We start from the raw sequence: 16,747 nt of genomic DNA on the forward strand, positions 1-16,747 counted from the left end.
TAAACCTATTACTTGTTCCTTTGTAGACTACACCTAGTTTGCTAGGCTTCCCCTGCAATAGAGAGGTTGTCTGTATATTGCAGGCTGCAGTGCCTGCGACCGTGTTTTTCATTCTTTTAAAGGCTTCTGCTGTCTTTTCGTGAGACATTCACTTATTGGATTTGCAAAAAAGGCAAAAGATCAAAGCATGCTTACTGATTCAGGTGATTTTATTTGGGTTTTCAGTACTCAAATACAATATGCATTAGGATTATAAACTTGAGACTCCAATGGAAAAGAAATGGACATCTACACCCAGAATGGCATTGTACACTAGCCCACAAACTGATTCAGCTTTCAACATACTGTACAAGCAATGAATTTCACTATTCACCACAAACAGCAGTAACAGTTTGCATTTTAAAAACTAAGAGACATAATATTTCGCACCACACCACCAGTGCAGAGATACTGTACAAGCAAACATGCTAATCGGCAGAACCAATGTGTTTGAGGAAGCAAGTGTAGTTCAGTATAGTTGAGCAACACTGGGCTGGAATAGTGCCTTCAGAGCTACTGTAACAGCACTCCGAACACCTGGAGATACCATTGGAGTCTCTTTATCTGAGATCTCTTGGCAGCAGGGAGGGCTGAAAAGATCTACTTATCTTATCATAAAAATGCTATTGTTTGCCAAAAATCAAAAGATAAAGGTGTTGTCTGATAAATCACTTTATTGCATTCAACAGAACTGTACTGTAGTTCACCAACAGATACATTAAAAGAGGCCTTCATTATGTACATTGCAGAATCTTAAAATCCTTTTAAAAAATGGTGAAAATAAACCCAAAAGTCATTCCCACCTATGGCTATATTTTAATATAAAAAATACAATAATAATAATATACAAATAAATATCTGCATTGTTTAAAGCTCCTCCACGTGGTTTCAAAGCTTGCTGTTCCTGAGAGAGTATTTCAGGTTCGAAGGGATGAGGCCTGGTGTTTATGCCACACTGGTCTTCACTTTCTCAAATATCTGCCTGACTTTGACAGCCGGAACACAGCCTTCTCTGATGATGGTGATGATGCCTGAAACACAAAGGACAGTTAGATTTTTCTCTATGACAGGACACGTTCGCTGCCTACAAACAAGGGCCCTCTGTATAGCTCTCAAACTCCGACTGACCACACAGAGCTCAAAGAGGCCTTTTCTGTGATGTCCGATCAGAGGTGGCAGCCCTGGAAAGTAAGAGCTGTTTTGCAAAGAACAGAACGTACTGTACCTTCATCGATTTTCAAGCAGTTGACCACAGTGGATGCCACGACTTCATTCGATTCTCCATCACACAGAACTCCGTTCAGCTTGTGTCCAAGACGCCTAGAGGAGAAGAATAAAAAGTGGATTTAGACTCAAGGCAAAGCAACACACCTCAATATGGCATCAATTGGGAATATGGTATCAATTTCAAAGGATATATTATATGCAGGATTTAGGCAGATCTTTCTATATGAGCTGCTGTCGGAAGAAAGAAGCAGCAGTTCCTTCCCAAAGATCAGGGAGGTTTCAAATCTGGCCCATTCCCATAAAGAAGAGCTCTACGGACAAACGGAGACTCACGTGATGACCATGTCGTGGTGCGTGCTGTCCGGCTCTCCACTGGGGTTGGCAGAAGTGATGGCGAGGGGGCCAGTCATGTTACACAGGTGTGCGGTCACCGTGTGGTCAGGCACCCGGATCATGATGCTGTCCTTGGTGCCCACCCGGTCATAGGCAGGACCAACGCCTGGAAGCGAGCCAACAGAGGACTGTCAGTAACAGGGAAGGACTGGGATAGCCAGCCAAGCCAGACTTTTTCCTGGGGCAGGCTAGGAGGATCCCTAAATGCTGTGCTTGTCCAGTGTCAAGTGATTCATTTTTGAATCTGCAGTGCTTTACATTGAGAATAAGACACAGAACTGGAGTGAAGGACCTCAGAGCTGAGAGTAGACCACGAGTGGAAAATGCTAACCACAATTCCCACAACATCCCTCCGCATCGCAGTAGACCCCACTCACCAAGCCTGGACAGCCACTCGCCCTTCTTGACGATGCAGCTGATGCCCCCTGGGTAAACATTCCTCATGAACTCCCACAGCAGGGTGCTGAAGGGAGGCCTGACGGCGGCCAGCTGCTCCAGGTTCGAGATGCAGATGCAGATGGGCTTCTCTGCAGGGCGGTCCTGTTGGGAGGCAGTGCCAGATGCTCAGGGATCACCAGTTGTGAAAATGAAAGCTCATTTGAGCTGTTCAAGATTCTGTAGGTCACCGTACAGTACAGTCGCATAGTGTAAGGCTTCGCTTGCAGGAACGTTTGCTACTGAGCTTGTCGAGAGGTTTCTCTTGACAAAGGGAAAGCAAAGGGAATGAAGGCTGCTTCTACACACAGAAAGGGGCCTGTTCTTACCTTGATGTTGTAGATCTTCTCTATGGCTTTGGGGTGTCTGCAGGAGGCGGCCAGGGCATACACTGTGTCAGTAGGGATGCCACATACGCCACTGCTGTCCAACAGCTTGGAGATGGTTATCAACCCGCTGGTCAGTTGAGAGTTGGCAATGGGGCAAGGAGGAGGAGGCCTCTCGGTCAATTCCTTCTTCTGAGCCTGGGTGTAACGAGCTGAATTAGTCAGTGGGCAGTTCTCGGCTTGGGCCACGTGGCATGACTGTTTGGAAAGGCTTCCTGATTTTTCCACATTGCCCTGAATCCAGGTTTTCATTTTAAGGGACATACGCATAGAGTAAAGTCAATATCAAGATTAAAATATGAATCCAACATAATTCTGATTTATCCCATGAGGTGAGAAGACCGCGTTCTGGAGTGAAAAGAAGAACCTGTGGGTAGCTAGTGTGTGTATGCAGTGTATAAGCAGTGGCGGATGGGGGCCTCACCTTCAGCACAGGGGGCCCCAGGGGGAGCAGATCCTTGAGGAAGATGGCGTTGGCCAGGGAGGCCAGCATGCCATAGAGGCAGATGATGGAGAATATCGCCAGCATGGCAACTGCAAGAGACACCCAGGGAGGTTAGGAGAGTGGCACATCACTCTCAGCTTTCTGAGGCAAGTCTAGAATGAAGGAACTGCTCGGGTGATGCCCATCAGTTGGGTCTCAAAAGAGCATCTCCTCTTCCTCAAAGCGCCTACGGACCTGCAGCACATTGCATTTAACTGCTGACAGCAATGAACTATGGCAAATGAGAAAGGAAAGAGGACTGTTGATGCGCTTATTTCACAAAGCTGGGGAATGTCTTACTTTCCAGTTTGTAGGGCAGCCTGTCCAAGGTGGAGAGGAGGAAACAGACCAAGATGACTTCCATCACAGTAGTCAGTGCCAGGAGCACCAGGTTCCTGTAGCCGGCTGTGGAAGGAGAATGAAGAGAGCACTTGAACCTGTATAACCTACTACATCACTGGCAATCAACCTCCTAAGTCACCATTTTAGAGACATGGCTCTGATCATCCCTGGTCTTTCAGGAACATCTTAGCTCTTAACTACCCCAATAGTTCATTATTGGCATGATTAGGTCACTTGATCTGCTACTTTTAAGTGATCTAGCAATCCTGTAGACACACCAGCCCTTCAGGACCAAGACTGTATAGATTGTCAGAGACATTTGCCTTTCTAAAAAATAAACTTGGGAAAAATACCAATACTGCAGCCAAAAATATTGCATGAAAAATTCAACACTGGGTGAAATCTAGTCCCAAGCAGTAAAGGAAAGTGAAACCAATTCTAAAAGTATTGTTAAGATTTGGCCAAAATCCAAATCCTTAAGAACTTGACTTGACTTACCAGTAAGCATGAGGAAACCATTCAACACAAGGAACGCAATGGCTCCTGCTGTAAATCCCCCAGCTGAACCTGGAGTGATGTCAAGCAGAAAACCTAACAAAAACACACAAGAGAGCAAGGAGTGAGATCCTGGGAACTGGCGTATCAGATTGTGTGAAAGTGGCAATTGTCTACAACTGGGACTAGTCAGTATGTTCTATTCTGTTGGTGTATTAAACACCTGAGCTTAGCTGGCCAAATTACCTGCAAACCGGTACCAGGTCCAGGTTACCCAGATGGCGGCATAGGAGATGGGGATGATGGGTCCGAACCTGTGGCCTCCTTGGACCGCCAGCCTGCTCACATAAAGCTGCATGATGGCTCCTGTGATCAGCACCCAGGGGAGGGCGAGGTGCAGGAAAGAGTCGCCCGGGCCGCTGTTGTGGATGGCGGACATGGCCGCCACCCCGTTGCAGAGGAAGAAGAGGGCATCGGGCAGCTGGGAGGCGGAGCTGGGTGGAAGATCCTGAGGTTTCACCCAAGACCTCTTGAGGATGCTCAGCACGCTCTGGAGATTGTCAGTGGAGAGAGGCTGTGGCCCCACTGGGATCAGGGCTTTCTCCGCTATGCTGTTGACTTGCCTGGCGAAGGTGGCATAGAGGGAGAGGGCCAGGAACAGGCAGCAGGCCACCCCAAAAAAGATGTAGTACCGCTGCAGTGGGATCTGGGAGATGGTGGAGATGGTGAGGAGGAGAAAAAGGGCGTTGTGAAGCAGCTCCAAGGTGTCTGTGTTCAGAGACAGCAGGCAGAGGACGATGGCCGCGGCCAGGAAGAACCAGTCCCCGACCATGCCGTCTCTGGCTCCTCCAACCTCCTCCTTGCCCACCATCACGGACAGCACAAACTCCTCCCACGCCTTCATCAGCCAGTAGGAGCAGTGCAGCCCAAACTTGGTGGTGTGGTAGCTGTCCTCACGCAGATAGGCGTAGTAGCTGGAGAAGAGCTGGGCGAAGGAGGTGATGGAGACCCAGATGGCTCCCACAAAGAAGTTGGGCATGTAGCCAAAGCAGTAGAAGGCGAATATGAAGGGGGAGACAGTATCGGAGATGTAGCCCAGGGCCATGGGCTCGGCGTACTTGGTGTTCTTCTTCTTCTCCTGGCCCAGGCTCTGGGAGCTGCTCTTGTTGGCCGTGCCGAGCAGGAGGACGTTGAAGAGCGGGTTGCCGAAGCCCTTGAGGACATTGCGCTGCAATATGCCCTTCAGCAGCAGGGCGGTGGCCCCATAGAGCCCACACACCAGGATGACCAGCTCCAGAACGCCCGACACCACCAGCGCCCAGCGCCCCACCAGCCCCACGGCCTCGAACACCAGCGTCAAGGTGATGGCGCCAAACACGAAGGGCATGATGTAGTTGACCGTGGCGGAGCAGAAGGCCAGGATGAAGGAGATGAAGATGTAGGGGACCAGCCCGGAGATGGCGGATTCCTGGATGGCAGGAGCAGCCAAGCTGGAATTACTCAGCAAGGCGACTGAAGTGCTGGAATTAAGGCCAAGGCTGCCATTCGAGCTGTTAGCTTTTAGGTCACTCAGCGGGGGGTTGGCACCCAGAACGATCCTGGTAGCGCCATAGCTGGTCCAGAGAGCAGCGTAGGCAATGAAGGATGTTCCACTCAAGTGGTCATACTTGCGAAAGGACAGCAGGCCAGCCAGCAGCTGAGTTACGCCTCCTATCAGGATCAGGTGAACCCCTGTGGAAATGACATGGGTCAGAGGTCAGGGGTCAAGAGTCAGGGGTCAGAGATTGCTCTATTGCAATAATTCCTCCCGTTTTAAAGTAACAACACCAAGGGAGCATGCAGCACAGCTTTGTAGCACAGAAATGTTGAATGTTTTAAATTTATGGCTGAGATGACCCATAAATTACAGGAGTAAACTAAAGGTGCTTAAAAAAAACAACACGAGACACTTGAAATACAATTCTGATGGCCAGGCATAATTTTGAAATCTTTTTGAGATACAGAAATAAAAAAGCCATTAAAGACACAGAACCAGCAGTATTCACGCAAGCGGCGGCTCGGGACGCGGTGTTTACCAGCTAGGATGTTCTCCACGCCCACAGCCGGGACGCCAGTGTGCGCTCCGTGGAAGTTCTGCAGAAGGACGAGGAAAGCGCTGATTCCATTCGCCAGGAGTCCCAAGACACCGGGCTCCCCGTAGAACACAGCAGCGAAGCCGTCTGTAGCCGCCATGTGGCCTGTTGTGTGTGCAGTACCTGTCCCTGGGAGAAACCAGAGAGCACGATTCACGGTCAAGTCGCAAGCTTTCCTGGCTTTATATGCACTAGTTTCGTGATACCGAGCTCTACTTTGTGGATTAATTGCACTGTCTCAACAGAATAGATCTGTATTTTTCTAATTCACATTTCTGCGGGCAGAGCCAAAACCTACGGCACCGACTCTAAACAACAGAACAAAATCGCCCTTTGATTTTTATTTAATCACGTTGCCATCTAAAGTTGTGAATTGGCCATAGTTTAACGGACACATTTTAATGAGGACGGGGAAAAGGTTTAGCTCTAAGGTTTTGTTGTTGTTGTTGTTGTTAATTTACCGATACATTTATTGACCTAGAGAAAAGCGGTAAATTGCGATTATGCGCGCTCCACTAAAATAGCTCTACAGAACTGCGACTTCTGGAAGACAGCGCCCTCTGCGGGCCCCCTGGAGAAAATTCTCTCTTCCTACCGCCGCTCAGATCACACCTGTCCCGTCAGCGGTTACACCTCCCTCGAAGCATCATTTATTTAATTTTTAATAATACACATTGCATATTCAAGACTTTATTTCGACTGGTAAAACTTTGTCGGTGTTACAGTTCACTATATCGTTGCGTTAGTATTCATCTGGTAAAATGGCGGCGCGCATGGACGCAGCGGCTTCATTAGCTCTCAAACAATGGTGCTTTTTGTTCGTTATTCTTACGTTTTTTGTCACGTTATTTACTCAGTGTTATTTATGTTATGTTATTACATGTTACTGTTATTGCTATTGTGCAACTGTCTATTGTCTTATCTTCTGTCCTATTTATGTACTGCACCTGAGTGACTAATGAGAAACACTTTTCATTATACTATGCACCTGTGTAAGTTTAATGACAATAAAGTTGAAAGTTAAAGTTATTACTCTGATCACACTGAAGAGGTTTTTTTTGGTATGTGATGATACGGAGCGGCTTGTGTGACGATGTCCGCCAGACTTCACGAGTGAACGTGACGCACGGCCTGTATTTGATCAGATGTTTAAAATACAACGCGTGTAAGATTACCATCGGTCTCTGCAAAGCTGTAAAGGACCGGGCTCTATGGATTGCCCTTGGACTGAGTCAACAGCTGAAGATGCCGTGACACAGACCCACGGTATTACTATTTAAACTTGAGCTCAGAAACAGCCGGATACTGGAATAAGACACCGTAGCTGGTAACTCATGGCGATTAAGAGTGTAGAGTGTAGTATTAATATTACAAAGCTTAAAATGTATCCAGCGGTCACTCGGTTCCTAATGACCACTAATTATTTACCATTAAACCTAAGACGTACTGCTTGGTGGACTATACAGAAGTTATCTATAACAATTGCACGGCTTCCAAAATGATCGAAAACTCGGCGATCTTGGGAAGAAAGTAATTTAAGACACTGTCTATGTAAATACGCATCCATTAACCTCAGCGGATACAGTAGTATACAGTAGCACAACACATCGCATTTAGTTATTGCAGATGACGGGTTGGGGGAAATACTTATGACAGTGAGCGTCAGTACTCCTGTCTGAAACTACATACTGCTGTATCTGTAATGTTCCCGCGGTTCAGAGCGCAATCAGAGTGGTTTTATCAGTCAGGTCTTCGCGCTCCCTGTTTCTCGCACCTTCGAGGCGAAAGCCTGACTTCTCTCCGAAAGGCGAGACTGGGCCCGAACTATCTTTAAGGAACAAATCTGTCCCCAACGCCGCCTGCAATGTCCCTTTTCCAGCAGGTAGCAGGTCCGAGCCTTTATTTGCTCCCGGGGATGCGGCGCACACTGGCAACTACGGAGTTAAGCGGCTGGTGGCATCGATCCAGAGCACCTGCTGTGACATGTGGACACCCGGGTCCCTGCTAGTCGCGTGGGAATGCTGTGCTCGACCTGTTTTGTAGGTTAGAATTCTAGCTTTCAAATCTCTCCATACCTCCTAACACAAAGAGATGGGAAGTTCTGATCATAAAAAGTACGTAGTACTTTACCAAGCATGACCTGTTACTCAGAGTGGCTTTTCTCAGAACATGTAACGTGCTGTGTTCTTCTAGACTGAGACCTCTGATAAAATAGCACACACTGGAAGTTAAAACACTACAGAGGCTATGGAGATATAGGAGAAGAATGGTATTTACCTGTCCAGAAGGCTCCGTTCCCAAAATTGCGAGCAGGCTGAGGGTGGTGTAAGTATATTCTTTATAAATGGAGGAGGGGGAGCAGGAGGAGTCTGTACATTCCTCCACCCTGCATTGATAACAGAAATGATATCACAGGCCCCCCACCTTCTTATATAATACTTCCTTTTCAGATTCGGAGAAATCCCCCCCTGAATACGTGCATGAAATACCTGTTTGGGTGGGGGGGGGCAAGGGGTGTATTTTGGAAGCCCCAGCCCAACCCACCCCCTTAGAATGGGGTGTATTGTTGTCTGCCGAGGGCAGAGCCTCACCTGAAGAAAAAGAAAAAGAAGAAGGTAACAGGTGAGACAGAAGAGAAATGTGTTTTGTAAAGACTGGTTCCACTTTCTTATGTAATTTGGCTCTAAACATAATTTCTCTTAACACCAGAGGTATCAATGACAGAGTTAAATGCCAGTCTGTCTTTGATTACCTCCAGCAGAGAGAGAGAGATGTGTTGATGTTGCAGGAGTGTGCTTTAGCCTATCAAGAGAGGTATAAAAGTTTTGAAGATAGGTGGGATAAAGGGCCTTCTGTTTGGTCAGGGGACAATAACAACAGAGCCTCTGGCGTGGCCATTCTTTTCAAAGGATGGGCTTTCAAATTGGAAAGTATTCAGAGGGTCATAGATGGCAGGTTTCTGTGTGTGGATGTCGAATGGGGGACCGTTAACCTGCGTCTAATCAATGTGTGTTGTCCTACTGACATGGGAGGAAGGGTGGAGCTACTCAAGGCACTCTCTCCCCTATTGTTATGTAGCACAGATGTGATAGTGGGAGGGGATTTTAATTGTATCTTAGAGCACACAGACAGGCAGTCTAGCTCTCCGATAAAATTGGATTCCAGCTCACTGGCCCTGCAAAACTTAGTTCAAGACTTTAAACTCTCAGACACATATAGATGTATATATCCCACAACAGCAGGATATACATGGTCAGGGAGGAATAGCAGCTCCAGAATTGACTATTGCTTTGTCTCAGAGAGAGTGAAAGTTGTTGGGGTCACTCTTCAGCCTGTCTTCTTCTCAGATCATCAGGCTTTAGGGTGTAGAGTGGAACTCCAGGGCGGGACTGTCTTTGGCCCAGGCCTCTGGAAACTCAACACAAAGCTGCTAGAGAACGAGGGGGTAGTATCCCGCTACAAGGAGAAACTATCACAGTGGCTGTCCTTGCAGTGTCTGTACGGGTCAGTAGGAGAGTGGTGGGAGGAGGTGAAGGTGAGGACAAAGGCCTTTTTCATGGCTGAGGGAAGGAAGGCTGCTGCCAGACGGAGAGGAGTGCTAGCCAGGAAACAGAGGCAGCTGCAGCGTCTCTACACGATGCTGCACAGTGGCTTCGATGTGCTCGAGGATATCACCCTTTTAAAAAAGGACATCCGGCGCATAGCCGAAGAAAGTAGTCGAGGAGTGCTGTTAAGAAGCAGAGTGCAGTTCTTGGAAGAAAATGAGAAGTGTACTCGCTTCTTTTTCAGGAAAGTGGTAGGCTCCAAGTCTGTCATGGAAAGTGTAGTTGATGAGGAGGGAAGAGAGAGAACAGAGCCGAGTGCTATCCTCTCCTGCACCAAGGCCTTCTACTCAAGACTGTACAGCTCTACAGAGGTAAAGGATGAAGAAATTCATTTTTTTACCTCAAAGCTAGAAAACGTTTTGAGTGAAGAAGATAGGGAAGTACTTGAGAGGGATTTGACAGTAGAAGAGCTGAGACAGGCTATGGAGAGCTTACAGAAGGGGAAAACTCCGGGTGCTGACGGGCTCCCTAAAGAATTTTATTGCACCTTTTGGGATCTGCTTCAGGATCCGCTACTGCTCCTATTCGAGGAAAGCTATAAGACAGAATTGCTGCCTGACTCCTTAAGAGAAGGCACTATCTCTCTCTTGTTTAAGAAAGGAGCAAAGAATGACATAAAGAACTGGAGACCCCTCAGCCTGTTAGGGGTGGACACTAAGATCCTGTCCAAAGCCCTTTTCCTGCGCCTACAAAATGTAGTGGCCTCACTGGTAGGGAAAGAACAGACTTGTGGGATAGCAGGACACCTGATGAGCGACAACCTGGCCTTGTTGAGGGATGTCTGTCTGTACTCAGAGGACCGCTCCCTCCCTCTGTGCATTTTAGGTGTAGACCTAGAAAAGGCCTTTGACCGCCTAAACCGGCAGTACTTAACATCGGTACTTGAGCACATGAAGTTTGGCCCCATCATGAGAAAGTGGATTAACCTGCTGTACACAGGTAGCAACAGCAGAGTAATGGTTAATGGCAATAGATCACGCCCCTTTGAATGTTCAGGGGTGAGGCAGGGCTGCCCATTATCCCCCTTGTTATTCGTTTTGGCTATGGAGCCCTTAGCCTGTGCCTTGCGCCAGGATCAGGCCATTAATGGGATACCAGTGCCTGGAAGTGGGGGAGGAGAGGTAAAGACATATCTATACATGGATGACATCACCCTCCTCCTCTCTGACAATGCCTCAATTAGCAGAGCTCTGCAGTGCTGTGATCGGTTCTCTTTGGCTTCCTCCGCAAAAATTAACAAATCTAAGAGTGAGATTTTTTATCAGAACTGGAGGGAACCAAAAGAAGGACATGATCTCAGGCTGCAAGAGAAGAGAATTAAGGTCCTGGGGGTGTATTTTGGAGAAGAGATGGGAACAGTAAATTGGCAGAACAAATTGCCAATCTTAAACAAAAAACTGATGCAATGGAAGGACCGAGACCTCACCATGACAGGGAAGGTGCTGGTCATCAAAGTCGAGCTCTTGCCTGTCTTGAATTTTCTGGCTTCTACCTTCCCAATCACACACCGTGTTGCGGCGGTGCTGAGGAGATTGATGTTTCAATTTCTATGGGGTGGGAAGCAGGAAAGACTCAGAAGGGAAATAATGTACAGGCCGCTACCCTCAGGGGGGAAGTCTGTCCCAGATATTGCTACGAAGCTGCTGTGCATTTTCCTGGCCTCTGTGCTGAGAGGCTTTGCAACAGCACCTGCAGCGCGTACCTGGACTTATTTTTCCAGGCTCTGGGTAGGTAGGGAGGTGTTCAGAGTGTGGGGTGTCAGACCCAAGCTGGATATCCCACTCTCTGACACATGCCCTGCAATTTATGGGACAGTTAAAAGTTTTCTAAGATCTCACCCAATTGGCCATATTCCCCCCCGAGATGTCAGCGTCCAAAACCTGGAAGATTTCGTTGCACCCCAGAACAATAGGCAGGCCCCTGTGGGCATTTTAACATCAGCCCAAACAAGGAAGGTGTGGAAACACACATCCTCTAAGTTTCTGTGCAACATTCACAGAGATTTAGCCTGGAGTGTCGTCCACCAGTTCTTACCGGTGCGAACTTTCTTGTACCGTAGGGGCCTCACCCCCAGCCCTCGCTGCGTTAGGGTGGGCTGCGGCGAGGAGGAGACTGTGACCCATCTCCTGTGGTCCTGCTTTTTTGCTAAGGCCTTCTGGGCACAGTTTGAAGATTGGTTGCAAGCTCTCTCGCCCCAATTTTCCCTGACCGCTGCTTTCGTTATATACGGCATCTCTCCTGTCAAACTTCCTCCTGACGTGTTTGACAGGATCTGGGCCGTGGTGAATAGTGGGAAAGACGCCCTGTGGAGAGTGAGGAACATGGGGGTGTTCAAAGGCACCGAGGTCCCAGTCAAGGCAGCAGGTAGCCTGGCCCTGTTCATCACCCGAGAGAACTATTACCTCAGAGATCTGTGGAGAGAAGGGAGGGAGGAAGCAGAAAATCTGTGGGAAATAGAGGGCATAGGTCAATATCTCAAGAAACTGTGAGAAACATTATCATGTTTAACTAAGAATGTGATTTGCACCAGAAAAAAAGAAATTGTGTTTTGTGATTTTTTTTAAATCCTTTTCTTCAGTGTTTTGTGAAAATGTACAGAGTATGTCTTGCCAGAATGTCTCCCGAAACTGCAGTTAAATTATTTTTGTCAGTTTTTGCTTTTAGCATGTCTCTGTAAGGGTGTGTTATTTTCTTTTTACTTTACCAAGGTTTTACTAGAAAGTCTAACATGGCTTAAAGTCTTGTCACTGCAGCATTAACGGCTGTGTTCATCATGCTGGCTCTTCTGTCTGAGTTTCTTCTGTGCCTGAGTTTCTTGTCGGCAAACTGAACAAGACGCTTTCTTTCAGCACCAGAACAGGTCAAACAACTTTTAAAACTGAACTAGAAAAAAAGTGGTATGAACTGTAATTTTCTTTTTCAGTGTGTATCTTCTGAAAGTTCTTGCCTTCATTTTACCACTGGAGGGTCTTGTAAAAATATTTTGTCCTACTTTACAGTATGCACAGGTAGTCTTCGCTTTACCAGACACCTGCAGGACCCCTAGTCACTTGATCAAACCGTCACTTTCCTCTGGCATATCAAAAGTTAAATCTTGTTGGGTTTTTTTTTTGCAGAGAACGTCAAGACGTATTTGTGCCATCCGACAGCTTCACAAGCCTGCCCTGGAAGGTAAAGAGACTGTAAATTTCTCCAAAATCTGTCTCTTCATTTACTAGACCAGCAGTGAAAACTGATCAAGTCAATTCTATGTTCCCAGGCTTTGCCCTTTTCCTGTTTTTACCCTTTTACCTGTTTTAAGGGATTAATTAGGTAGGAGCTGTATGTTCTGTCGCTGCACAGGCTTCACTGCCCCAGCGGGCTTCTGCATGTTGCAAGTTCCTTGCGGATGTGCTCTCGCCATCTAATACTTAGTGATGGGTCCTGCTTAAGTACATCAACCGGCCCTTCCCGGAGTCCGAGCACCAGGCCCGCCACTCCTTCCAGTTCAGCGCCTGCACGGCCCTGCTGGACGGGGAGGTGACGGTGCGCTCCTTCCTCCCCGCCGCCCGCCGCCGGCCCGAGCTGCAGGCCCTGCTGGCCCGGGTGCGAGTGGAGCACCCGGAGGACAACCCCGCCAACTTCGACCGCATGTACGGGGAGGTGCGAGTCACGCTGGCCGGCGGGGAGGAGCTGGGAGGCCGCTGCGACACCTTCTACAGGCACTGGCGCAACCCGCTGAGCGCCGAGGCCCTGCAAGGGAAGTTCCGGCACAACGCCGGCGCCGTGCTGCCCGGGGAGAAGGTGGAGGCGCTGATCGAGACGGTGGAGGGGCTGGACAGGCTGGGGGACTGCCGCCCCCTGCTGGAGCAGCTGCACTGAGCCGCGGCCCCCGGACCCCCGCCAGCATGTTGGTTTTAAGCTCTCTTCCCAGATTTATTGTCTATCCATCCTCTTCCGCGCTTTGCTTCGGGACGCGTGCACGGATCTGGGGCACTCATGCATTGGAGATTCTCGGAAGAGCGAGCTGCTCTTGCATTCTTGTCTGGGAGCTGAATCTCTTTGTTAAATAGTCATTTTTTAAAACCGATTACTGTACTTTCTGTTGAGGGCTTTGTTTGAATGTGCGCGTGCCGGGAGATGCGTGTGAATGAATGATACATGCCGAAGGTGAGCGAGGGGCTCCTGTCCCGGGGCCCACCTGTCCTGCGGTGATGACAAGGTCTCGCCATGCCCGGTGCCGTTCTGATCCAAACTAGCCCGCTGGACTTGTCAGCTGCTGGCTGCGGAAGACCAATTCTGTAAATGCTGGAGAAAAAAAAATCAGGGTTTGTTGTTAATTTATTGCTACTTTTTATGTAAATGAATTAAGAATGATGTATTTTTTAGCTTTTGATTATGACCTTTATGTGATGTAAAAATGGGCAATAAGAATTTTTGTTCTGACAAATAAATGAGATGAAATAAGCTCTGCTGCCTGTGTGTTTTCGCTCTGACACGTTGAGATCTTTGCATACTTGCATATAGTGCCTGCAGTTAGAGGACTGTAGCTGTTAAAAACAAAGTGCACCATTTAGTTGAAGTGTTCACAATACTCAAAAATATTGTCAAAGTCCTCTGCTAAGGACACAGCCTGGAACTGAAAGAAAATGCATTTTAAAACAGAAAGCCAGAGGAGGCTACTTTACACAAAGGTGTGTGGGTGTTTGAAGCAAGGTGCCCAGTCATGCTCAGGTGAACGAACAAGGATTTTGGATTAGTTACTAGCAGCAACTTGTACCCTACTGTGTACTCATTAAGCTACACATAGTTTTGAGCCCTGCATTTAAGTAGTTGTGCAAACACCTCCTCTTGTGGTGTTCAGCACCAATGCAATGGCTTACCACGTTGAGCGATAACTTGGTCTTTACATTTTTAGATGTTTGCTGTTGATATGCTATTAGGCCTAAAGAGTAATGCACTCTTTACACAATCTGCTTCTCAAACTTTCTTACCTCTTTATATCACAACCTCAATGATCGAGTCCAGCTTTAATCAGACTAGTAACCCTTAAACATCAGCATATCAGATGCTATATAAACACAATCTGTAGTTTTAGTTCAGGTGGGTAGCTGCGTCACCTGAAGAAGGCTCCACAGCCAAAACGTGTTTGCTTTCTTCTCTTTTCAGCATGGAATAAACCTATGACTTGTTCATCTGTAGTTTTAGTTGCATACACATCTAACACAAAAACAAGCAACCTGATTTACTGTATCTCTTGCAGTAAATGCCCAGCCATCTACATTGGAGAAACAGGAAGGCGACTTGGAGACCGCTTCAGAGAACACGTCAGGGCTGTGAAGATTAAAGATCTCTCCAAGCCCATTGTATCTCATTTCACCTCTGATGGCCACGACCACTCTAATCTCTCTGTCTGTGTTCTCAAAGATGGTTTTCCGAACTCATACATCAGAAAGACTACTGAAACCAAACTTATCCTGCAGCTAGGATCACACCATGATGGTGATGATGCCTGAAACACAAAAGGACAGTTAGGTTTTTCTCTATGACAGGACACGTTCGCTGCCTACAAACAAGGGCCCTCTGTATAGCTGGGGCTGGCTCACAAACTCCGACTGACCACACAGAGCTCAAAGAGGCCTTTTCTGTGATGTCCGATCAGAGGTGGCAGCCCTGGAAAGTAAGAGCTGTTTTGCAAAGAACAGAACGTACTGTACCTTCATCGATTTTCAAGCAGTTGATCACAATGGGTGCCACGACTTCATTCGATTCTCCATCACACAGAACTCCGTTCAGCTTGTGTCCAAGACACCTAGAGGAGAAGAATAAAAAGTGGATTTAGACTCAAGGCAAAGCAACACACCTCAATATGGCATCAATTGGGAATATGGTATCAATTTCAAAGGATATATTACATGCAGGATTTAGGCAGATCTTTCTATATGAGCTGCTGTGTCTCTTTACAGAGACAGTGTCTTAAATTACTGTCTTCCCAAGATCGCCGAGTTTTCGATCATTTTGGAAGCCGTGCAATTGTTATAGATAACTTCTGTATAGTCCACCAAGCAGTACGTCTTAGGTTTAATGGTAAATAATTAGTGGTTATCAGGAACCGAGTGACCGCTGGATACATTTTAAGCTTTGTAATATTAATACTACACTCTACACTCGTAATCGCCATGAGTTACCAGTTACGGTGTCTTATTCCAGTATCCGGCTGTTTCTGAGCTCAAGTTTAAATAGTAATAGCGTGGGTCTGTGTCCGGGCATCTTCAGCCGTTGACTCAGTCCAAGGGCAAACCGTAGAGCCCGGTCCTTTGCAGTTTTGGAGACCGATGGTAATCTTACACGCGTTGTATTTTACACATCTAATCAAATCCAGGCCGTGCGTCACGTTCACTCGTGAAGTCTGGCGGACATCGTCACACAAGCCGCTCCGTATCATCACATACCAAAAAAAACCCTCTTCAGTGTGATCAGAGTAATAACTTTAACTTTCAACTTTATTGTCATTAAACTTACACAGGTGCATAGTATAATGAAAAGTGTTTCTCATTAGTCACTCAGGTGCAGTACATAAATAGGACAGAAGATAAGACAATAGACAGTTACACAATAGCAATAACAGTAACATGTAATAACATAACATAAATAACACTGAGTAAATAACGAACAAAAAGCACCATTGTTTGAGAGCTAATGAAGCCGCTGCGTCCATGCGCGCCACCATTTTACCAGATGAATACTAACGCAACGATATAGTGAACTGTAACACCGACAAAGTTTTACCAGTCGAAATAAAGTCTTGAATATGCAATGTGTATTATTAAAAATTAAATAAATGATGCTTCGATTTAAAGCTGCACAGAATTATTCAGAGGGAGGTGTAACCGCTGACGGGACAGGTGTGATCTGAGCGGCGGTAGGAAGAGAGAATTTTCTCCAGGGGACCCGCAGAGGGCGCTGTCTTCCAGAAGTCGCAGTTCTGTACAGCTATTTTAGTGGAGCGCGCATAATCGCAATTTACCGCTTTTCTCTAGGTCAATAAATGTATCGGTAAATTAACAACAACAACAAAAAAAAAACCTTAGAGCTAAACCTTTTCCCCGTCCTCATTAAAATGTGTCCGTTAAACTATGGCCAATTCACAACTTTAGATGGCAACGTGATTAAATAAAAATCAAAGGGCGATTTTGTTCTGTTGTTTAGAGTCGGTGCCGTAGGTTTTGG

The 16,747-nt window shown here is 47.0% G+C and overlaps 1 protein-coding gene across 1 annotated transcript; it reads right to left on the reverse strand.

Moving 5' to 3' along the window:
• Positions 1-693: 693 nt before the first annotated feature.
• LOC148653893 (uncharacterized) lies at positions 694-6,269 on the reverse strand. Its single transcript, XM_088596978.1, has 10 exons — positions 5,877-6,269; positions 4,048-5,532; positions 3,805-3,897; positions 3,265-3,369; positions 2,905-3,014; positions 2,424-2,618; positions 2,037-2,199; positions 1,600-1,765; positions 1,265-1,359; positions 694-1,070 (listed from the first exon to the last, which is right to left on the reverse strand). Exons 1-10 carry the CDS (start codon positions 6,031-6,033, stop codon positions 985-987), a joined length of 2,655 nt encoding a protein of 884 aa, XP_088453104.1. The 5' UTR covers positions 6,034-6,269; the 3' UTR covers positions 694-984.
• Positions 6,270-16,747: the final 10,478 nt, after the last annotated feature.

This window comes from Lepisosteus platostomus, chromosome 10 (assembly GCF_059453375.1).
Source record: "Lepisosteus platostomus isolate fLepPlt1 chromosome 10, fLepPlt1.hap1, whole genome shotgun sequence".
NCBI lineage: Eukaryota > Metazoa > Chordata > Actinopteri > Semionotiformes > Lepisosteidae > Lepisosteus > Lepisosteus platostomus.

Coding starts and splice junctions, on each gene's coding strand:
- LOC148653893 (XM_088596978.1), bottom strand. CDS start 6,033: ATGGCGGCTACAGACGGCTTCGCTGCTGTGTTCTACGGGGAGCCCGGT. Junction 3,898..4,047: donor GACCTGGTACCGGTTTGCAG/GTAATTTGGCCA, acceptor TGTTTTTGTTAG/GTTTTCTGCTTGACATCACT. Junction 2,619..2,904: donor TGGGGCCCCCTGTGCTGAAG/GTGAGGCCCCCA, acceptor CGTTACACCCAG/GCTCAGAAGAAGGAATTGAC.